General features: G+C 44.6%; 1 protein-coding gene across 1 annotated transcript in view; it reads right to left on the bottom strand.

The window, feature by feature from the left end:
- The window catches only part of LOC126248064 (D-beta-hydroxybutyrate dehydrogenase, mitochondrial-like), a 238693-nt gene that overhangs the window by 49187 nt on the left and 163933 nt on the right, over window positions 1–25573 (bottom strand). The window contains exon 2 of the mRNA XM_049948705.1: window positions 9470–9553. Coding sequence (XP_049804662.1) covers window positions 9470–9553 — 84 coding nt within the window. The remainder of the gene's footprint in view (window positions 1–9469; window positions 9554–25573) is intronic.

Here is a 25573-nt window from a genome sequence, read left to right as displayed (position 1 = left end):
TGTCTAGTGAAACCCGTCCTGCTGATAAACTCCACCGACACCACTGAAATGTGACCCATGCTTTCTGTCATCATCGCACCCCCAAGTCTCATGTTATTACGCCTGACGGCTGTATTAAGATGAGGCCGATCGTGACGCTGAAACAGTTCTACGAAATGCACATTCGTGTTGCCAGTTTGAGTGGCTATCTTTTCCAGGTTACCATCTATGTCATACTCCCCATCCCTATCAATACTGTTACCAGCCCCACCCACAATCACTACCTGATCCTCTGATCATTATACTTACAATTAAGTCTCAATTTAACGTCATTCAACAATGAGCGAAATATCGGAAATACACCCTGCTGTCGGCAGCGCCTCTGGAAATAGAAATATCTGTACCTGCCTTAGACTGGACATACTCTTCCCTTTGTTATCACAGTACTCCAAGTCAAATCCATACCATCCTTATGAGTGGAAATAGTCATTTCCGTTCCACAAACACATACATTATAAACCTGATGCTCAAATGCTAACATATCACGCACACATCACTACTACTAAGTATAATACTTCATCAATTACTCATTGCCTACGATACGAAATAATTTTTTAAAATCATATTTCTAGCACTCTCATATCTCGAAACGAGTCACCTTTCCTGAACCTAGCTGCTATACTAAAATTCCAGCGTGGTTTTAGTTACCCCCTCCGCATCTTGCAACTGCTCCCATTTCTACAGCTTTCCGCATGTGATCATTCCAATTTAAGTCAGAACTGAGTAAAAGTGGGAGAAAGACATATCGACCACCTTCTTCAGCCCATGTAGAAACAGAATGACCTTAGTTAGTGCAACAGGACCTCGTTTTTACCATTAGGCGGAAATGCGCGCAATGTCGTACGTCCCCAAACTACATACAAGTACCACAGATCCGCGCCCATTCAAATCAGTCAGCCCAACATGCTATCATCGTTATTCTCTACCCCCCAACAGAGAAAAATTACGAACTATACAATCTCATCCCATTTAGTAGTCAACTAGGCACCAGTGCTGGCGCAATGACGCATAGCTGCGCTGTGATCCAGCACGGAGAAAGAGATTGTGCAATGCTCCCCGACACATAGCTGCAGTGGGGCTCCAGCCCAGAATAGCGCAGCGTGCAGCCATCCAAGCATTCCTAGTGGTATACACAGCCCCTCTCCAAATTTACAGCTCAAACTGCTGCTGCTACAGCAGATACCATAACACACCACACATTGGCTCAGTTACAACATAAGCAAACTGGAACACTCCAAACTACAGTCTGAAGGTGATTCACAAGATCTACATTTAGACTCATCTCTCACACTGACAGAATAGCAGACGACTCTGCGTTCTTTTTCGACTGATTCCTCATATTGTACTCATGCACACGATCACTGTTTCGCTGCTAGCAACTCCCAGAAGTTTCTGCCAATCCACCAAAACTTTTTCCCCAACTCAAACAAGCGCTATCAGCCAATCATTATGTGCTAACCGATGCAGCGATGGGATAGAAAAGACACCATCCGTGTACTCTAATAATAAACATAACACTTGACAGTGCAAACAGTTGTAGCAATTTTACAGTAACTTCAACACCTACCAATTATTTCACAGCACGTCTCGCCAGGTTCAGTATCATAGCTAAACCATCCCTTCTCCAGCGTTGACAAGCATTCAATGCGACTCTGCAGCAGTTTTCTTCAAATGATAATAGAAAACCAATGCTGTCCGCAAATCGTAGTTCGCAAGCACAAAAGTCGACATGTTTACGTGTTTGTAACAGATACTGATGTATGGAACTTGGGACACTGTGTGTTGACATTTTTCGTCAGCCGTTGCGGGAAGCAGATGGCGCTGCAGACAGTCTCACGGGCCCTGCACAGACGGCTAGCACATATTTAGGGAAATTTCGGTTTCATACTTATAGACTTGGTAAACGTAGAATACTGCAATTCATTGAAATCCATCAAATATGTCTGTAAGTATGTGAACAAAAGCAGTGACATGGCAGTATTTCAGGTAGCCAAGTACAGTGAAATTGGTAGATACATCACCAGTATCGAAGAAGCGTGACGGATTTTCGATTGTCCCATATACGAACGCGAACTAGTTGTGCAACATCTGGCAGTACATTTGCACAATGGACAGAGAATTTACTTCACAAAAGACACCGCCAGAAAAACAGCAAGCGTCCACCTCAAAATACATTAACAGCTTTTTTCCAGCTATGCCAAACGGATCCATTCGCGAAAACCTTACTATATGTCGACGTCCCTACCTATTACACGTGGAACACGACAAGAAAAACTTTTCAACGACGAAAACAAGGAATTCCAGTGGAAGATCATCCAGGATCATGAGAACTGGCGCACTGGGCCGAGTATACACCGAACATCAGAACAACGCCGAATGTTTCTATCTCCGTCTGTTGCTACACGAAATACGGGGACCAACAAGTTTCACGATCTCAAGACCGTTGACGGTTGCGTATGCCAGACGTACAGAGACTTAGGACTACTGGAAAACGGCAACCACTGGCAATGAACACTACAAGAAGCCTCACCCACAGCCTCAGCTGAACAAATGAGGGACTTATTAGCCATAGTTCTAACAACATGTAACCTTTCGAATCCGAAACAGCTATGGGACTCTTCAAGGAGAGTATGAGTGATGACATACTGTACCTAATCCGACAAGCTCTTCCTGAACTAGCCATCGAATTCAACGACGCCATCTTCTATGAAACACTCATTCGCCTAGAAGATAAATGTTTAGCCATAAACAACCAGGCCTTAGTACAACTTGGGATGCAAGCACCACGAAAAGATGCTATCAGTATGCTAAACTTCGAAATTACAAAGGAGAAAAGTTACAAAATCAACGAACTACTTTAATACATTGCTCACAACAAACCACTCCTCAATAACAATCAAAAGGAACTTTACAACGTTACAATGGACCAGATCGACAACAACACTGGCGGAATTATTCGCACTTGCACTGGCATCATTCGGCATTGATCCCACACTTATAAAAGGAGGACAAACTGCCCATTCCGCCCTACAACTGCCATTGAATATAGTCGAAGAACAGATCTCGGTACGTAAAATCTCAAGAGCATCTGGACGGGAGGAATCCAAAAGTAACCTAAAATTATCATCTGGGACGAATGCACAATGTCACACAAAAATCACTCGAAGCCATGGACTGATAATTACAAAATTTGCGAGGAAACTCTGAAGTGATGGAAGCAGCTCTACTTGTAATCCCTGGAGATTTTCGACAAACACTTCCAGCTATCCCCAAGTCAACGCCAGCAGACGAGATCAACGCATGCTTTTAAAAAAAATCACATCTCTGGCCACACGTACAAATACTGCGACTAACGAAAAATATGTGAGTTGAACTATCGAAAGACGAAACAACAGCACATTTTGCTCAACAACTTTTACAAACAGGTGAAGGCACATACCCTACTGACCTGACGACCAGCCCCATTAAACTCAACAGTGATTTCTGCAACAAGCCATTGCCGAAAATGAACTCATCGACCAAATTTATCCAGATATTGTTCACAACTATCCCAATCCGGACTGACTATTTGAAAGCGCATTTTGGCAAGTAAAAATAATATTGTCGACGATATCAGCTTTAATATTCAGAACAAAACTCCCTGTGAAGAGAGAACATACAAAACGATCGACACGATGGTAAACGTTGAAGAAAGTGTGAACTTCCCTAAAGAATTTCTACATTGAAATGCCAAAAAAAACTGGTACACCTGCCTAATATCGTGTAGGGCACCTGCGAGCACGCAAAAGTGCCGCAACACGACGTGGCATGGACTCAACTAATTTTAGAAGTAGTGCTGCAGGGAACTGACACCATGAATCCTGCAGTGCTGTCCATAAGTCCTTGAGAGTACGAGGGGTGGAGATCTCTTCTCAACAGCACGTTGCACGGCATCCCAAATAGCCTAATAATGGTCGTGTCTGTTGTGTTTAGTGGCCAGCGGAAGTGTTTAATCTCAGAAGAGTGTTCCTGGAGCCACTCTGTAACAATTATGGACGTGTGGGGTGTCGCGTTGTCGTGCTGTAATTGTCCAAGTCCTTCGGAATGCACAATGGACATGAATGGATGCAGGTGGTCAGACAGGATGCTTACGTACGCGTCACCTGTCAGAGTCGTATCTAGGCGTATCATGGGTCCCATATCACTCCAACTGCTTACACCCCACACCATTACAGAGCCTCCACCAACTTGAACAATCCCCTGTTGACTTGCAGGATCCATGGATTCATGCGGTTGTCTCCATACCCGTAAATGTCCATCCGATCGATAAAATTTGAAACGAGACTCGTCCGGCCAGGCAACACGTTTCTAGTTATCAACAGCCCAATGTCAGGGTCGACGGGCCCAGGCGAGGGGTAAAGCTTTGTGTCGTGCAGTCGTCAAGGGTACACGAGTGGGTCTTTGGCTCCGAATACCCATATCGATGATGTTTCGTTCAACGGTTCACACGCTGACACTTGTTGATGGCCCAGCATTGAAATCTGCAGCAATTTGCGGAAGGGTTACACTTCTGTCACTTTGAACGATTCTCTTCAGTTGTCGTTGGTCCCATTCTTGCAAGATCTTTTTCCGGCCGCAGCGATGTCGGAGATTTGATGTTTTACCGGAATCCTGATATTCACGATACACCCTTGAAATGGTCGCACGGGAAAATCCCCACTTCATCGCTACTGCCGCGCGGGATTAGCCGAGCGGTCTCGGGCGCTGCAGTCATGGACTGTGCGGCTGGTCCCGGCGAAGGTTCGAGTCCTCCCTCGGGCATGGGTGTGAGTGTTTGTCCTTAGGATAATTTAGGTTCAGTAGTGTGTAAGCTTAGGGACTGATGACCTTAGCAGTTAAGCTCCATACGATTTCACACACATTTGAACATTTTATGACAGCGCCATCTAGCGGGCCAACCATAGCGCCATCTGGTTTCCCCCTTCAAGCTAGACAAGTTTCGTTCTTTGTAATTTTTTCGTTTGACGCTTATTTCGTGAGATATTTAGCACGGTCACAATACACGGACCACCCTGTATACCTCGGATAACAAAATGAAACATTTTGTTTGTAAACAAGTATTGTAAATGGTTAGAATATGTTTTCAAAAAAATTTGGATATCTCTTATACTTTAACAAGTGTTGTAAATAGTTAGAGTATGTTTTCAATAAAAAATTTTACCTCTTATACTTTAAATTTTATTCTTTTATTCCAACTACCACACAATCTCATATCAACTCCCTGAACGAAGCCGGGTAACCCAGTTAGTATATTTTATTTCTTACTTTTTGACGAATTAGTCCATCGTTTTTTTTATTATCTTGCGCAGCTAATAATGAAAAGGGATTGTCACAACAAAAATAACTGCACTGAATAGTGGTTCATCCTTGTTACGCCACATCAAACGATGAGACAAGCATTTTAAAAAATTCTAAGCTCTTCGGACGTGGTGTGTCAAAACGAATAACAATATCAGGGAAAGTAGTCTTGGAAAGTAAATTCTAATGTATGGAAGTCTAGACTAGCGTTCTGAGATCCTCAGATGTGCTACAGGACAGTAAATGCCGATGGAAAAGAGCTAAGGTTTGGGGGTGAGGGAAGGGAGCGGGTTCTCCAGACGTGCCTGGCGGATTTTGTAGGTGTCCTGCGTTCTGTCTTTCGAGTTTACCGGAAGAGCCACATTTCACTTTAGGACAGGAGTGGAAATACGATCCTGGGGGATTGGACTGGGTAGCGCGTGTCTCAGCTTAAGGTTAAGAACAGCTAGGCTACGAGATAGGGATTGATACAGCTCTTCAGTGGCCCTTCCTGATGGGCTGCCGAAAGGACACTCAGGAGACAACTGCATCTCGCAGTAATTTAGAGCAAAGGTGTACGTAGGACACCCTTGTTCTTTCTTCCAAAAATTTTCTCTGACCCAATGGATAAAGAAACATTAACCGTAGATAAGGAATCTATAAGGAATCCAACCATCACCCCAGGCATAAAAGTGGTGAGATTAGAACCTTGGTGGATGGGGCTAGTAAAATTTTCGAACCGGTTTATTTACAAGATAAAATGAATCACTTACGATGCCTTTCAAGCAAAATGATACGTCCAGTATGTTGGAGGATCGAGTACTCCGCCGAAGAAGAGAGAAAGCCACATCTAATGAGGAACAACAGCCGCCAACTGGCAAAGTTTTCCTAACTTTTATTATCAGGATTACGCATCGCATTGGGAAAGTATTGATCTGGTAGAACGTAGAGATGAGAAAGGCGAAAGATGTGCGATATCCATTAGCGACAGCTACAGTGTGTAAAATTCCTTTTAATTGTGGGAAAGTATACAATGAAACGATGGAAAGAAATATTAAAACACGTTTAGCCGAATACAAAGCGAACTACTTCCTAGGACAAACTTACAAATCGGCCGTAGTAAAATAGGTTTCGAGACGGAAACCGCGAAACAAAATTCAATGAGGCGAGCGTTTCAGCAAAAACAACGTCTCATCGTGCATGTCATAGAGATTTAGAAACACTGTAATAATTTTAACAGAAAAGAAGAGGGCACTACGTTAAATAAAATACGAATGCCGATTTTGTGCTCTCACAATGACAATCGACTACTTTTAGTCGAGAACGACACCAGCCAGTAATACATTGCCATGGGGTGCCTCTAAATATGGAGTCGGACCTCCTTTTCCCTGGCGTGGTGCAGCAGCCCGCCGTGGTGTGAACTCGAAAAGTCGTTCGAAGTCCTCTGCAGATATAGTCAGCGATGCTGCCTCTATAACAATCCATAATTGCGAAAGTGTTGCCGGTGCAGTATTTTGTGCACGAACTGGCCTCTCGATTAGGTCCAATAAATGTTCGATGGGATTCATGTCGGGAGATGTCGGTGGCCAAACCATTCGGTCAAATTGTCCACAATGTTCTTCCAAACAATCGAGAACAACTGTGCCTGACGATATGGCGCACTGCCGACCATAAAAATTCCATCATTGTTTCGGAACATTAAGTGCACGAATGGCTGTAAATGGTCTCCAAGTAGCCGAACATAATCACTTACAGGAAAGTATCGGTTCATTGAGATCGTAGAAGCTAGTCAATTCCATGCGAACACAGCCCACATCATCACATCATTACGGAGACACCACCAGCTTGCACTGTGCCTTATTGACAACTTGGGTTCATGGAGTCGAGTGGTCTGTGTCACACTCGAATCCTACCGTCAGCTCTTATCGAGTGAAATTAGGACTCATCTGACCAGACCACAGTTTCCCAATTGTCAAGGGTCCAATCGATACGGTTACGAGCCAAGGAGAGGCGCTGCAGACCATGTCGTGCAGTTGGCAAAGGCACTCACGTCGGTCTTCTGCTGCCATAACCAATTAACGCCAGATTTCGTCACACTGTGCTACCGGATACGTTCATCATAGGTCCCATAGGTTAATTGAAGCAGTGTTGCTTGTCGACAACTGAACGCAAACGCAGCTGCTCGCGGTCGTTTAGTGAAGCTCGTCGCCGACTGCATTGTCTGTGGTGAGAGATAGTGCCTGAAATTTGGTATTCTCGGCACACTCTTCAAACTGTGAATCTCGGAATATTGAATTCGCTAAAGATTTCCGAAGTGGAATCTCCCATGCGTCTAGCTCCAACTACCATTCCACGATCACGTCGGACACCTATTCACAGGAATCACCTTACAAATGGTAGCTCCGCCGGTGCACTGTCCTGTTCGCCCTGCAATCTGTATATGGCCGTATTGCTGTCCCCTGGCTTTAGTCACCTACTAGAAATTTATTCTTTAACAAAAATCAACTATTTGTACTCTCAGTTGGCTTAGCTTAATGTGGTAAGACTTCTAGAGTACTCTTGGTGTTTATGGCGGGACAAGAATAGTGACACACTCCTAAATTTGGAAATACTAAATGACACTAATGAAAAGGCTCATGTTATGAGACAAATTATTGAACTGTGGAGCATAAGTGCCGCAAGCAGCAAATAATCACAAAACATACTAAAACGACGAAACCCTAGGAAACTAGGGAATAAATTTTGAAATAGGCCCACTCTTGCTATGGTCAGTGGCAGTTGCATGCAGAATGAATACTACTTGCTCCGTTTACATGTATATCTATACAAGCAGCGCACACCCCCGTGCTGTTAGAGCCGCAGTCGCGTGGCTCCCTAAATCACCTGACGTAAGTAACGACGTCATCTTTCTTCATTAGTTCCACGCGCACCGTCTTCCCGTCACATCGAGTATTACGTAAATTCTTTGCAAACGTACAGAAGTTTAGCTGTTGAAATGTGGAAATATAATTACGACTCTAGGAGTCTCCGAAGCCCATCGCTCTGAATCAACAGAGTGAGACGGTGCAGTGGAAAGACGCTCCACTCGTATTCAGAACAGCAATTCAAATCACCCGGCCATCCAGCCTTAGGCTGCCTGTGGTCGCCCTAAATCTATTAAAGCAAATACCGGGATGGCTCATTTGAAACGGACACAACCGATTTGCTTATCCATTCTTGCTTAATCCGACCTTGCATTCCGTCTGTAATGGCTTTGCCGTCGATGGGACATTAAATCTGTATCTCCCTTCTTGCTTCATTCTCCAGCATTCCTGCTCAGGCACCGAAAATGTGGTAGTCTTTTATACCGGCATGAATCTGAAGATCTCAACGAAGAGCTAGTTCTGGAACAAGACTTTAATAGTGAGGAAACCATTGTAGCATGTTTATGGCCAGAAGACGTAATCGTGTATCTGATTTCGGAATTTTCCAGCTACAGTTTCTTTTCAATTCTTCAATTCAGTTTATGACCAAAGAATTTGGACATGTTATCTCTGAACTCTAACACAGGTCGTTCATAGTCAATAATCATGGTGATGTAAAATGTTTTATATTACGAGGGACGTTCAGAAAGAAATGCTACACATTTTTTTCTGAAAGCAGTTTAGTTTTATGCAGGATTCCAATAAACCATGTTATTCCTTATTCTACTGGTGCCGGCCTAGGTGGCCGAGCGGTTCTAGGCGCTACAGTGTGGAACCGCGCGACCGCTACGGTAGCAGGTTCGAATCCTGCCTCGGGCATGGATGAGTGTGATGTCCTTAGGTTAGTTAGGTTTAAGTAGTTCTAAGTTCTAGGGGACTCATGACCTCAGCAGTTAAGTCTCATAGTGCTCAGAGCCATTTGAACCAACTCTATTGGTGAACCCTAAGAATACGTGTACAAAAATCCATTTGCGGAGACAACCATGTCTAAGAGGTAGCAATAGATTTTGAGAAAGCAAGTGGAATACTGCTATTGCGGTGAATTTGAACTAGTAAAATAGGCACATCAATTTAAAAGTAAAAATTTATCGTCTTAATAATAAACAGAAATTTTTGAAAAAAGTTTACAATTATTTGTTTTTAATGCTTACCAGCTCGTCGAGGCGTTTAGCAAGGGCGTATCCAATTCTCGATTCACAACCTGTGATGACTACAACCTTGCCCGCTGCTGAAACCTGGAACACAAAGTGAGTAATTTAATTCAATAACATATTGTAGAAAACAAATAGGACAACTCTCAGCTGATTTTACCTCACGGATTACACTACTGTCGTCAATAACATTATAAATAAAAACAAAAACGTCGTACTTGTAGTCCTTATGAGTGCTATGCCGAAGCTGGCCAAATCAGCAATAGAGGCCAGAAATGATCTTGAATTACGACGAAAAGAAATTAGCCATTAACACATAAAATTACCTAACAAGTACTTATACCTGCAAACAAAGACAAATTGATGATGAATGATAATTTCGTACCACATTTGGACGTTTCTGCATATAATACTTATGTTTTGGGGACTTAAGTAGATGCAAATGGACAAGGAGAATAGACTTACAATAATACAAAAAAACCACTCACAAAGCGACATAATGCATCAAAACAAATCTTCTAAGACTGGGTAATTCACTGAGAATTGTAGAGAATATCGCACAACCTAAAACTGTTATTTCAGTCTTCAAGTGCGCAAAAACAGGTAAAACCGTAACACACGGGCCCTGTAAATTCTGCCCATCAAACAATGACAATAAAGACGTTGCATGGAAATTGTAGCTGACGTATTTAGGAACTTCACATCAGCATACTATAAGCAACGAATAAGAATAGTGTGTTGAATTGTTATGTGCCATACACCATGGTTCCGTCATTCTTGTACTTTACAATATAAATGTATTATGTAAAAGAACACCGTGATAAAAATATTATTAGTAAAAAGTTGTGCACAGCTGCACGTAGAGATTATTAATTGCTGTACTTTTTTAGTAATAGAGTTTTTAGCAATTTATTGTCCATTCCGTGCTTAATTTCAACAGATATTGTCATATTGACCCGAAGAGTATGTCCATTAAGTATATTCGAACAGAACAGTAGCGTTAACCATTACACCTTCTCGTTCGGTAGGTAATTTAAGAATATAGACTAACGTCCCCCCATGAACCATGGACCTTGCCGTTGGTGGGGAGGCTTGCGTGCCTCAGCGATACAGATGGCCGTATCGTAGGTGCAACCACAACGGAGGGGTATCTGTTGAGAGGCCAGACAAACATGTGGTTCCTGAAGAGGGGCAGCAGCCTTTTCAGTAGTTGCAGGGGCAACAGTCTGGATGATTGACTGATCTGGCCTTGTAACATTAACCAAAACGGCCTTGCTGTGCTGGTACTGCGAACGGCTGAAAGCAAGGGGAGACTACAGCCGTAATTTTTCCCGAGGACATGCAGCTTTACTGTATGATTAAATGATGATGGCGTCCTCTTGGGTAAAATATTCCGGAGGTAAAATAGTCCCCCATTCGGATCTCCGGGCGGGGACTACTCAAGAGGACGTCGTTATCAGGAGAAAGAAAACTGGCGTTCTACGGATCGGAGCGTGGAATGTCAGATCCCTTAATCGGGCAGGTAGGTTAGAAAATTTAAAAAGGGAAATGGATAGGTTAAAGTTAGATATAGTGGGAATTAGTGAAGTTCGGTGGCAGGAAGAACAAGACTTTTGGTCAGGTGATTACAGGGTTATAAATACAAAATCAAATAGGGGTAATGCAGGAGTAGGTTTAATAATGAATAAAAAAACAGGAGTGCGGGTTAGCTACTACAAACAGCATAGTGAACGCATTATTGTGGCCAAGATAGACACAAAGCCCATGCCTACTACAGTAGTACAAGTTTATATGCCAACTAGCTCTGCAGATGATGAAGAAATTGATGAAATGTATGACGAGATAAAAGAAATTATTCAGGTAGTGAAGGGAGACGAAAATTTAATAGTCATGGGTGACTGGAATTCGTCAGTAGGAAAAGGGAGAGAAGGAAACATAGTAGGTGAATATGGATTGGGGGGAAGAAATGAAAGAGGAAGCCGCCTTGTAGAATTTTGCACAGAGCATAACTTAATCATAGCTAACACTTGGTTCAAGAATCATAAAAGAAGGTTGTATACCTGGAAGAATCCTGGAGATACTAAAAGGTATCAGATAGATTATATAATGGTAAGACAGAGATTTAGGAACCAGGTTTTAAATTGTAAGACATTTCCAGGGGCAGATGTGGATTCTGACCACAATCTATTGGTTATGAGCTGCAGATTGAAACTGAAGAAACTGCAAAAAGGTGGGAATTTAAGGAGATGGGACCTGGATAAACTGAAAGAACCAGAGGTTGTAGAGAGTTTCAGGGAGAGTATAAGGGGACAATTGACAGGAATGGGGGAAAGAAATACAGTAGAAGAACAATGGGTAGCTCTGAGGGATGAAGTAGTGAAGGCAGCAGAGGATCAAGTAGGTAAAAAGACGAGGGCTAACAGAAATCCTTGGGTAACAGAAGAAATATTGAATTTAATTGATGAAAGGAGAAAATATAAAAATGCAGTAAATGAAGCAGGCAAAAAGGAATACAAACGTCTCAAAAATGAGATCGACATGAAGTGCAAAATGGCTAAGCAGGGATGGCTAGAGGATAAATGTAAGGATGTAGAGGCTTGTCTCACTAGGGGTAATATAGATACTGCCTACAGGAAAATTAAAGAGACCTTTGGAGAGAAGAGAACCACTTGTATGAATATCAAGAGCTCAGATGGCAACCCAGTTCTAAGCAAAGAAGGGAAGGCAGAAAGGTGGAAGGAGTATATAGAGGGTTTATACTAGGGCGATGTACTTGAAGACAACATTATGGAAATGGAAGAGGATGTAGATGAAGATGAAATGGGAGATAAGATACTGCGTGAAGAGTTTGACAGAGCACTGAAAGACCTGAGTCGAAACAAGGCCCCGGGAGTAGACAACATTCCATTAGAACTACTGATGGCCTTGGGAGAGCCAGTCATGACAAAACTCTACCATCTGGTGAGCAAGACGTATGAGACAGGCGAAATACCCTCAGACTTCAAGAAGAATATAATAATTCCAATCCCAAAGAAAGCAGGTGTGGACAGATGTGAAAATTACTGAACTATCAGTTTAATAAGTCACAGCTGCAAAATACTAACGCGAATTCTTTACAGACGAATGGAAAAACTGGTAGAAGCGGACCTCGGGGAAGATCAGTTTGGATTCCGTAGAAATGTTGGAACACGTGAGGCAATACTAACCTTACGACTTATCTTAGAAGAAAGATTTAGAAAAGGCAAACCTACGTTTCTAGCATTTGTAGACTTAGAGAAAGCTTTTGACAATGTTGACTGGAATACTCTCTTTCAAATTCTGAAGTTGACAGGGGTAAAATACAGGGAGCGAAAGGCTATTTACAATTTGTACAGAATCCAGATGGCAGTTATAAGAGTCGAGGGGCATGAAAGGGAAGCAGTGGCTGGGAAAGGAGTGAGACAGGGTTGTAGTCTCTCCCCGATGTTATTCAATCTGTATATTGAGCAAGCAGTAATGGAAACAAAAGAAAAATTCGAAGTAGGTATTAAAATTCATGGAGCAGAAGTAAAAACTTTGAGGTTCGCCGATGACATTGTAATTCTGTCAGAGACAGCAAAGGACTTGGAAGAGCAGTTGAACGGAATGGACAGTGTCTTGAAAGGAGGATATAAGATGAACTTCAACAAAAGCAAAACGAGGATAATGGAATGTATTCAAATTAAATCGGGTGATGCTGAGGGAATTAGATTAGGAAATGAGACACTTAAAGTAGTAAAGGAGTTTTGCTATTTAGGGAGTAAAATAACTGATGATGGTCGAAGTAGAGAGGATATAAAATGTAGACTGGCAATGGCAAGGAAATCGTTTCTGAAGAAGAGAAATTTGTTAACATCGAGTATAGATTTAAGTGTCAGGAAGACGTTTCTGAAAGTATTTGTATGGAGTGTAGCCATGTATGGAAGTGAAACATGGACGATAACCAGTTTGGACAAGAAGAGAATAGAAGCTTTCGAAATGTGGTACTACAGAAGAATGCTGAAGATAAGGTGGGTAGATCACGTAACTAATGAGGAGGTATTGAATAGGATTGGGGAGAAGAGAAGTTTGTGGCACAACTTGACTAGAAGAAGGGATCGGTTGGTAGGACATGTTTTGAGGCATCAAGGGATCACAAATTTAGCATTGGAGGGCAGCGTGGAGGGTAAATATCGTAGAGGGAGACCAAGAGATGAATACACTAAGCAGATTCAGAAGGATGTAGGTTGCAGTAGGTACTGGGAGATGAAGAAGCTTGCACAGGATAGAGTAGCATGGAGAGCTGCATCAAACCAGTCTCAGGACTGAAGACCACAACAACAACAACAGACTAACGTGTGCTCTGTAGAAGATTGTCTGTAATTAGTGCCCTTCTGCAGTGTTCTGTAGATGTATTTTGTGAAATACACTCCTGGAAATTGAAATAAGAACACCGTGAATTCATTGTCCCAGGAAGGGGAAACTTTATTGACACATTCCTGGGGTCAGATACATCACATGATCACACTGACAGAACCACAGGCACATAGACACAGGCAACAGAGCATGCACAATGTCGGCACTAGTACAGTCTATATTCACCTTTCGCAGCAATGCAGGCTGCTATTCTCCCATGGAGAGGATCGTAGAGATGCTGGATGTAGTCCTGTGGAACGGCTTGCCATGCCATTTCCACCTGGCGCCTCAGTTGGACCAGCGTTCGTGCTGGACGTGCAGACCGCGTGAGACGACGCTTCATCCAGTCCCAAACATGCTCAATGGGGGACAGATCCGGAGATCTTGCTGGCCAGGGTAGTTGACTTACACCTTCTAGAGCACGTTGGGTGGCACGGGATACATGCGGACGTGCATTGTCCTGTTGGAACAGCAAGTTCCCTTGCCGGTCTAGGAATGGTAGAACGATGGGTTCGATGACGGTTTGGATGTACCGTGCACTATTCAGTGTCCCCTCGACGATCACCAGTGGTGTACGGCCAGTGTAGGAGATCGCTCCCCACACCATGATGTCGGGTGTTGGCCCTGTGTGCCTCGGTCGTATGCAGTCCTGATTGTGGCGCTCACCTGCACGGCGCCAAACACGCATACGACCATCATTGGCACCAAGGCAGAAGCGACCCTCATCGCTGAAGACGACACGTCTCCATTCGTCCCTCCATTCACGCCTGTCGCGACACCACTGGAGGCGGGCTGCACGATGTTGGGGCGTGAGCGGAAGACGGCCTAACGGTGTGCGGGACCGTAGCCCAGCTTCATGGAGACGGTTGCGAATGGTCCTCGCCGATACCCGAGGAGCAACAGTGTCCCTAATTTGCTGGGAAGTGGCGGTGCGGTCCCCTACGGCACTGCGTAGGATCCTACGGTCTTGGCGTGCATCCGTGCGTCGCTGCGGTCCGGTCCCAGGTCGACGGGCACGTGCACCTTCCGCCGACCACTGGCGACAACATCGATGTACTGTGGAGACCTCACGCCCCACGTGTTGAGCAATTCGGCGGTACGTCCACCCGGCCTCCCGCATGCCCACTATACGCCCTCGCTCAAAGTCCGTCAACTGCACATACGGTTCACGTCCACGCTGTCGCGGCATGCTACCAGTGTTAAAGACTGCGATGGAGCTCCGTATGCCACGGCAAACTGGCTGACACTGACGGCGGCGGTGCACAAATGCTGCGCAGCTAGCGCCATTCGACGGCCAACACCGCGGTTCCTGGTGTGTCCGCTGTGCCGTGCGTGTGATCATTGCTTGTACAGCCCTCTCGCAGTGTCCGGAGCAAGTATGGTGGGTCTGACACACCGGTGTCAATGTGTTCTTTTTTCCATTTCCAGGAGTGTAGTTTCATAGTCGACTATCGATTATTAAAGCAAAGTCGATCACAATCAGTAGCAACAGATTCTTTGATCTAATCTAAATTTATATCAGAAAAATTATATTTTTCTATACATAATACATGTTTATAACAGCAGTACAACGTTGCTGATTGCTTACTGATTCCATGGAGACCATTTTATCCTTCTGAAATTGTAACTTTGGATTAATGTAAGAAGTCCACAATTCGAATGTTAGAGCCAGTTAAATTCATCAGCCCATACTTTGGTACCATAAATTGAAGATCTAAAATAACTAAAAGATGATAATAGGATAATAGGTTTCATAGGCGACCCATTCCTTTGGATAACTGCTAAATAGTGTGAAGTATCAAGGTGAGCATTTATGATGCAATAGTGAAATTCAGTTAAACGACCGTCTTAAAAAGTAATGTTCATTCAGCCAATGCTAGAAAACAAAATATCATGTTTTACATGTACAACTGCAACGCAAGTGAATCGGGTGAGATAATATTAATAGAATATTAATCATAATTTTAAATTCTTTATAACTTCTGAAATATTACAGACTGGCAAAAATCTAAGACCAGTTTTGATAGCAGCCAATATTTCCTTTAAGAAGATATATTTTGTACATTATTTTACAGTTGTCTCAAATTTCGTAAAAATTCCATTTATTTTATTTTGCTAAGCTTGCAGAACGATTTGTGTATGGAATTGATGGTTCAATAATTGTTGCTACCACGTTAATCTATATTATGATTAATTTAATATACAAAGTGCAAACACGTGTATGCAAAAGCTAATATATACTGGTTGAAGCGAATTTCGCGCACTTGGGCTTCGCAGCACGACTTCTCACACGCCAGCGATAAAAAAATATCTGTCACAAAATTTCGTCCGGCGAGTACATCTGGCAGAGAAAGGATGTTACAGATGGGAAATCTGGCAACACTGTAACTACATGTATGGTAACTATCTCTGTCAGCACATGTTAGTTCTGCTCTACTGTTTGTGCTGTGGATAGTGTCTTGGGTTAGCATGCAGTAGGTCAATGGTTCGACCCTGGATTGAGGTGTATATTTTTTATATGGTAAATGTAGTCCAGGTGGTATGTTATCTGATATCTTAGCCGTCAACAGCGATTGCAGCGGGTCCTCTAGAAAACATTTGCACTTACATACTACAATCGTAGAAATGGGAGGTTGGTCGGCTTTGAAAGAAGCGCTTTCCACACTGTGGGCGTGAATTTATTCACACCACTTCATCTACTAAATGCGAAACCTGTTTTCTTTGCATCCTCCTCCAGTGGTCCCATAGATTAGTACCAACTATTAATCTTGCCTCATTCAGGTTCACTACATTTCGTTAGGGCCTTACATTACAAGTAGGACTAGCAACGTACTATGAGAATAATGTCCACACTCGGTTACTATTTGTATGTGTTATCACCATGGTCCGTTATTATTATTATTATTACTCTATCAATGGGATTGTGGAAACACCATATCTCTTACGATTAGGGAAACAGTGTAATTCGAAACCGAACATTTCACAATTAGCGGTGTCGGGAGGAATCGTGCAGAACAATATCTTTTAGAGGGGTAATGCGTGTTAGGTGGAACAGCGCGCAGGACTGGCGGCGTGTTTATACTGTATGCGCTGTCCACCAGACAGGGACTAGTTGCGAGCGGAGTAACGTGCCCGTGACACACTCCAGTGTACATGAGTTCAAAATGGTCCAAATGGCTCTGAGCACTATGGGACTTAACATCTGAGGTCATCAGTCCCCTAGGCTTAGAACTACTTAAACCTAACTAAACTAAGGACATCACACACATCCATGCCCGAGGCAGGATTCGAACCTGCGACCGTAGCAGCAGCGCAGTTCCGGACTGAAGCGTCTAGAACCGCTCGGCCACAGCGGCCGACCTATGTACATGAGTACACGTATCGAATTTTCCCATAGTAAACCTGTAAACCAGTATGGCAGACGTACGGCATAAAAAAACGATATATGTATGTGGATGTGCTTCTGGTCCTTGGTGCATCTGATAACTGGGCTGGTATTGCCACTCTCGGTTATGCTGCTAGATATCCTTGTCGACACCGTTCAGATACAAATGCGTTCCGTCATCTGGATCCGCGCCTTCGGGAGTCAAGTTCTCTCCTTCCACCACCGAATGACAGAGGTCGTCCACGGACTCGCCGTACTCCAGCTACTAAGGACGCTGCTTTGGAGGTCATACACCAAGAACCTCAGCGAAGTACATGTAGCGTAGCAGGGCAGCTGCGTGTCTCGTTAACATGCTGCACGAGCATGGGCTGCACCCTGTCATTATGCATCCTGCAGATTTCCAGCAGTGGATGCAATTCTGCGTATGGTTCTGACAACAACAGGGAGCCAACGATGACGTCGTGGACACCGTAATATGGTCGGATGAAGCAGCAGTCACTCGTGAGGTTGTCTTCAATATGCACAACGCCCACCATTGATGTGAGGTTAACCTGCACGTCACCCGCGACCGTGGATATCAAGTTCATTTTGGTATCGACGTCTGGACCGGAATATTGGGCGACAGGTGTTTGGACCCTTCCATGTTGCCTGATCAGTTGACTGCACGAAGGTATCACGCATTCCTCTCAAACTATCTGCCTGATGTGGTGGAAGACGTTTCACTACATGTTCAGCAGAGGATATGGTTCCAACATGACGGTGCACCTCCACATGCTGGAATTGATGTGCGACAGTATTTGGACAGAAAATTTCTAGGGAAAAGGCTCAGTCGTGGAGGTCCAGTTGTATGGCCACCGCGTTCACCTGGATTTCTTCCTGTGGGGACACCTGAAGGAGCGCGTGTACTCTACTCTGCCGACGAATGTGGAAGAATTGGTAGCACGTGCTCATGCTGCTCTTGTTACTGTGGACGAAGCTCTGTTGCAAAGGGTCCAGAGCTGTATGTTCCTGCGGTTTACGCGATGTTTGGACGTGCAGCGAAGTCGCTTTGAGCATCTGTTTTTCTGAGGACAACGTGAAGGTAATGCGGTTGTTATTATGGACATTATTATTGTCACTGGTTGCTAATGTGCGACATCTGAGCGCTCATATTACGTGTAGAATAAATTAGAAGTAGATGTTGTGTTATTGTACTGTGCTTCGTTTTTAGCATTTCGAAATTGACATTGTTTTTGTAGTTATTCTGTTATATGACAGGTCACTTGTTTCAACTGTCTATTTATTATTTGTGTAACCACGTATTTTTTATGTTCAGCGTTACAAAATGCTGTAAATTTAGGATACATGTGACCTGAGAAACGGTTTATATAACAGTATGAAATGTCAGAATGAGATTAGCAAATAAAAAATATGCGCCCCTGCCTAGCATCGAACCCTCGACCTCCTGCATGCTTACCCAAAATTCTATCTACTGCAACAACTGTACAGCACAAAGAACATGTGCTGACTGAGCTAGTTACCATACATGTGGTTAGGGTGTTGCCAGATTTCCACTCTTTAACGTCCTTTTTCTGCCGGATGTACCCCCCGGACGAAATTTTGTTACAGACATTTTTCCATCGCTGGCATGTGAGGAGTCGCGCTGCGAAGCCAGAGTGCGCAAATTTCGCTTCACCATATATATATATATATATATATATATATATATATATATATATATATATATATATATATGTGTGTGTGTGTGTGTATGATATAAATAAAAATAATAATGGCCATCCTGCAGCTTGTACTTCGTTTTCGTAACCTCACATCCCTTAAACTAGTGGGGAGAGGCATGTTCATAAACAGATTTTTGAGAGGTCTAAACAGGCAGTTCAGAGCGAGTTAACAATGAGGTAGGTCGTGTGGCCGACAGTACGTGCATTTTTGTTACTGCCCATCGAAGTTAGGATGGCATCACTGGAAAAACATGGCCGATGACTGTTGGTGTTGTGACTGCTTGTCGACTGTGTTTACGTAATAAATGTAATTATATGAAGATATGTTTAGACGTATTGCTTTGTACATAGAACACTATGCCAGTATAAGTCAACCCTCAGACCAGACTCCTGGAATGGACTGTGTCCGGTGTAATTCATCAGTTTTTATTGATGAAATCCACAGAAAATGAATTTATGGTGTAACAGTATGAAGACTAAGGATTTTATTGATTATTGACCTCAAATGTTAGGAAACGCCACAAATTACGGACGTTGAGCTAAGATCCAAATGATTGATGTGGCAGAAATTAAAGTGACTGTTACAGGACCACTAAATTATTTCTTTCCACTCATTTCTGTTGCTTCCGTCATGCCTGTTCAAGATAATTCCTGACTCGTATGACGGGTTTATCATATAGCAGACACTGGTATGGAACATCGGACACCCAACACCACACATTTACATCAATAGCAAGTAGCTGTAGATTCAGGTCCAGTTGTACTGCCTCGCTACATTTGCACACTTAGGTAATACAAAAGATACGTATCACTCTACAAAAGGCATACGAGCACAAGGTACAAGTTCTTGAGATTGCGTTTGTATCAATTAAATATTGTTATTGTTATATTGGTGCATTTTGCAATCTGATATTAATCAAGTGTTTACTTGATCTTCGAAATAGTATTGCTTATACGGGCATTTATAATTTTTTGTAATTCGTTTTCATGGAAAAACTGTAATACTGTGCCGCCATAAAATTGTTCATTTTCGAGAGTCTATCTTCAATGGAAATTACTCCGAATGTGCTGAGGCGTATGAGGAATCAGTTCCTTTATTTCAATTAGTTAAGAAATTATCAACTGAATTTAAATTATGTAAGAAACCCATGTGATAGGCATAAGAAAAGTTCAACCAGAGATGAGAACATCGATACAGTGGACGAGATGATATTAGAACGTAGTCTTTGGGAAAATCGATGAGAAATTTCGGAGAAATTACAATATTTAGAAATTAGGAGTTATATTTTGGAGGTAAAACCGTTTATTGTGTTACGTAGACGTTCTCGATTCCATATTCAGTAAAGGAAATGCGACGCGCCAAGCGAGGTAGAAACAGTGATGTACAGTTGCTAGACTGGTATGAGAAGCACAGACGAAATGTAGATTACGACTGTCTGCGTGATTCGTGTGTATCGGGTACTGGTTACTCTAAAAAAGTCTTTTACAAAAACAAGACAAATGATATATCCTACTTCAGTATGGAGAATACATTAGGGACACAAAGTAAACAGTCGAGCTGTACGCACATCGTACCCAACGGGAATGAGAGTTCAGCAATGTGTAAAAAGTTATTACACGCACTTAAACTACAAATGAACAACCCAATTTATATTCCACCAAGAGTAAACATATTTCTTCACAGAAGTCTTTTTTAACGTGTACTGTACACGAATATTTTGGCAGTCTCTTCTCGAAAATGACGTTAGACTCATGTTTCGAACCCCCTTGCTGCTCAACTATCAGCATTCGTAACATCGTCTGGCAACGCCCAGAGAATGTGGAGGAAGTTCCGAACAGTACCTGTCGATGATGTTTGACGTTGTCCTTGGTTCAAATGTCATTTTGTCTAGGCGCTCAGTCCGGAACCGCGGGACTGCTACGGTCGCAGGTTCGAATCCTGCCTCGGGCATGGATGTGTGTGATGTCCTTAGGTTAGTTAGGTTTAAGTAGTTCTAAGTTCTAGGGGACTGATGACCACAGATGTTAAGTCCCATAGTTCAAATGGTTCAAATGGCTCTGAGCACTATGGGACTCAACTGCTGAGGTCATTAGTCCCCTAGAACTTAGAACTAGTTAAACCTAACTAACCTAAGGACATCACAAACATCCATGCCCGAGGCAGGATTCGAACCTGCGACCGTAGCGGTCTTGCGGTTCCAGACTGCAGCGCCTTTAACCGCACGGCCACTTCGGCCGGCTTAAGTCCCATAGTGCTCAGAGCCATTTGAACATCGTCATTTTGTTTCCCTGGAAACAGGGAACGTGCTCAAATTTGCCAAGTAATCGTGAGGGAATCTAACACGATTTTGTGTAGGAAAGCATGGCTGTATTCGTACAAGACGACACTGAAGAGCCAAACAAACTGGTACACCTGTTTAATATCGTGTAGGGCCCCCGCGAGCACGCAGAAGTGCCACAACACGACGTGGCATGGACTCGACTAATATCTGAAGTAGTGCTGGAGGGAACTGACACCATGAATCCTGCAGGGCTGTCCATAAATCCGAGTACGAGTGGGTGGAGATCTCTACTGAACAGCACGTTGCAAGGCATCCCAGATAAGCTCAATAATGTTCATTTCTGGGGAGTTTGGTGGCCAGTTGAAGTGATTAAACTCAGAAGAGTGTTTCTGGAGTCACTCTGTAGCAATTCTGGACGTATGGCGTGTCGCATTGTCTTGCTGGAATTGCGCAAGTCCGTCGGAATTCACGGTGAACACGAATGGATACAGGTGACCAGACAGGATGCTTACGAACGTATCACCTGTCAGAGTCTTATCTAGACGTATCAGTCCAACTGGACAAGCCCCACACCATTACAGAGCCTCCATCAGCTTGAACAGTCCCTTGATGACATGCAGTGTCCATGGATTCATGAGGTTGTCTCCATACCCGTATACGTCCATCCTCTCGATACAATTTGAAACGAGACTCGTCCGGCCAGGCAACATGTTTCCAGTCATCAATAGTCCAGCATCGGTGTTGACGGGCCCCGGATAGGCGTAAAGCCTTGTGTCGTGCAGTCATACGGATACCGTGTGGATCTTCAGCTCCGAAAGCCCATATCGATGATGTTTCGTTGAATGGTTCGCAAGCTGACACGTTTTAATCTCCCAGCATTGAAATCCTCAGCAATTTGCTGAAGGGTTGCACTTCTGTCACGTTCTTTCTCTGCCTCGTGATGACTGGGTGTTGTGTGATGTCCTTAGGTTAGTTAGGTTTAAGTAGTTCTAAGTTCTAGGGGACTGATGACCGTAGATGTTAAGTCCCATAGTGCTCAGAGCCATTTGAACCATCTGTCACGTTCAATCGTAAAAGGTCCCGTTCTTGCAGGATCTTTTTCTGGCCACAGCGATGTCGGAGATTTGATGTTTTGCCGTTTCCCTGTTATTCACAGCACACTAGGAGATGTGTCCCATTGCTTGTGGCCGATAATAACACCACGTTCAAACTCACTTAAACCTTGATAACTGGACATTGTAGCAGCAGTAAACGATCTAACAACTGCGCGAGACACTTGTTGTCTTATACAAGCTTTGCCGACCGCAGCACCGTATTCTGCTGTTTACATATCTCTGCGTTTGAATACGCATGCCTATTCCAGTTTCTTTGGAGTTCAGTGTAGTACGCCCGGAGTTGTAAGATTTGTGGGAGTTGTTCACAAGCTGGCGTTTTTACGACCAGAGTGAGGCGCTGTTTACCTCTTCGTCCGTGGAACAGACCTGTTTGTTGTGACAGCCAAGCCACTGTGAGGTAGCCGAAAGGCACGCGTTTAAGCTCACGCTGGTTGGCGTGAGGTCTGGAACAGTTAAAGGAGTTGAGTCTAGTAAAAAAAGTACGTAGCTTCTGGAATACTTAACTTTAATCCATAATTGGTGAACATCGGTCTGACGGTACATGCATCACAAGATAAATAGCAAATGATTATGGCGCCTTGCTAGGTCGTAGAAAATGACGTAGCTGAAGGCCATGCTAACTATCGTCTCGGCAAATGAGAGCGTAATTTGTCAGTGAACCATCGCTAGCAAAGTCGGCTGTACAACTGGGGCGAGTGCTAGGAAGTCTCTCTAGACCTGCCGTGTGGCGGCGCTCGGTCTGCAATCACTGACAGTGGCGACACGCGGGTCCGACGTATACTAACGGACCACGGCCGATTTAAAGGCTACCACCTAGCAAGTGTGGTTTCTGGCGGTGACACCACATTCCTCCATTCCTCCCCCGCAAATCGGCGGACGGTTGTGGCATAAGGCTTCCGCCCGCCGTGGAGAGGACCCCATGTTGACGTATGCGACGAGGTGGGGAGCCTAACAACAGGCGAGGCTGTGCCACCCGCACCCTGCCATTCGGTCCGAGGGGAGCCAGGAAACGCCTGAAAACCTAGTCCAGGGTGCACGCCAACATGCGGTGTATGCGCCCGTAGAGATACAGGAGGGGCCGAAGGGTCGACCTCCATCGAGCCGGGGCACCCGACGGGAGAAGACGACATATGGTCCGGAGCGGGCAAGAATTCCATGGCGGAGGACAACTGGTCACGGGAAGCGATCGGCGGCGCGTGACCTAAGGAGGCGCCTGGCGGTTGCAGCGACGCGTCCACTGCGGGCGTCGCCGGACGGAGAACAGGCGGCGGCGGCGGCGGCGCGTCGCCATGGGGCAAAATGGAAGGCAGCGTCGGTAACACCTGGGGCTGAGGCGAGCCAGTAGATGGGTCCCCAGGGCGCTGACCGGACGGCACCGTCGCTGAAAGCAGACGGGGAGCGGCAGATCCCGTGCGACGACAGAGGCGCAGCTGATTGAGATGCCGACGCACCTCACCAGAAGCCCCCAAAACCAGATACATAGCACAGCCGAGGCAGCAAAGAATGCGCCCTGCGAGCCAACGCCGTGAACCGCGATAGTTGCGATAATAGACAACGTCGCCTGGAGCAAAAGCAGGTGCCTGCCGCTGCACAGAAACCTGATGCGGCGGATGTAGCAAAGACATCAAGGTGCGATGAGGGCGACCGTGAAGCAACTCAGCCGGCGAGCGACCATCTCGAGGCTGATAGCGATACGAGGACAAAAAGAGCAACAACGCGTCCTCCCGAGAATGCGACTATTGCAACTTCAACATCTGTGACTTGAAAGTCCTGACCAAACGTTGAGCGGTACCGTTTGACTGCGGCGAAAACGGCGCGGACGTCAGATGTTGAATACCATTGGCCTTGCAGAATGACTGAAATTCTGCGGACATGAATTGCGGGCCATTGTCGGAAACAATAGTCTGTGGAAGAACTTCAATGCGAAAGATAGCGGATAACGCTTGGATGGTGGCAGATGACGTCGTGGAAGACATCCGGACAACAAAAGGAAAATTACGGAATGAATCGACCAGAACCAACCATCGAGCATTCCAGAATGGACCAGCAAAATCGATGTGTAAGCGTTGCCAAGGGGAAGTGGCTTTTGGGCATGCAAAGAATTTCCGCGGTGGTGCGGATTGTTATTCGGCACACACCATGCAAGACGAGCACATATTCGTAATCGCAGCATCGATTCCGAACCAAGTACAGTGCTGACGAGCAAGTTGTTTCGTTCTCACTATACCCCAATGTCCGTGGTGGAGAAGCTTTAAAACAGAGGACTGTAACGAACGTGGGACCACGACCCTGGACTGGTCATTATCAGAACGCAACAGCAAATACCACGTCGTACAAAAAGTCTCTCCTTGTGAGCAAAAAATCGGCGAACCAACGGATCCTCGATCCGTGACTTTGACAAGGGCCATTGCGTAGCAACAAAACGCAAAGCGGTAGCAAGGACAGGGTCAGCAGCTGTGGCTGTAGCTACACGACGAAAATCAATCGGAAACGATTCGACCACGTCATCGGATTCCGAATCAATGAACATGCAAGCAAGTTCGGAAGAATCGAATGCTCTATCCTCAGCAACAGGCAAACGGGACAACGCATCGGCGTTTCCGTGCTTAGCAGTGGACCGATACAAGATATCGTAGCGGTACTGCGAAAGGAAAATAGACCAGCGAATGAATTTCTGCGCTGTACGTGGAGGTACAGGCTTGTTCGGATGAAAAAGCGATGTCAAAGGTTTGTGGTCTGTGATGATGGTAAAGTGACGACCAAACAAGAAATCATGAAACTTAGTAACACCAAATACGAGAGCCAATGCTTCTTTCTCGATCTGTGAATAATTTCTTTGCGCGGACGAGAGCAATTTGGACGCAAAGGCAATAGGGCGATCGTGCGATCCATCTTTGTGCGCAAGCACAGCACCGATCCCGAAATCCGATGCATCCACCATCAACAAAAGGGGTTTCTGGGGATCGAATGGCGTAAGGCAAGTATTGGAAAGCAACGCCGATTTCAACTGGCGAAAGGCGCGTTCGTATTCCGTCGTCCAGACGAACGGAACACCCTTACGGCGCAAGCGATGAAGCGGAGCTGAAAGGTAAGAGGCGTGGCGCACATAGCGATGATAATAATTGATTTTTCCCAGCACACTCTGTAGCTGCTTCAAATTCTGCGGCAAAGGCAAGTCTTGTATGGCA

The sequence above is a fragment of the Schistocerca nitens genome, chromosome 3, assembly GCF_023898315.1.
Source record: "Schistocerca nitens isolate TAMUIC-IGC-003100 chromosome 3, iqSchNite1.1, whole genome shotgun sequence".
NCBI classification, from domain to species: domain Eukaryota; kingdom Metazoa; phylum Arthropoda; class Insecta; order Orthoptera; family Acrididae; genus Schistocerca; species Schistocerca nitens.
The sequence above is the reverse complement of the archived record's forward strand: the minus strand, read 5'-3'. Positions and strand labels throughout refer to the sequence as shown.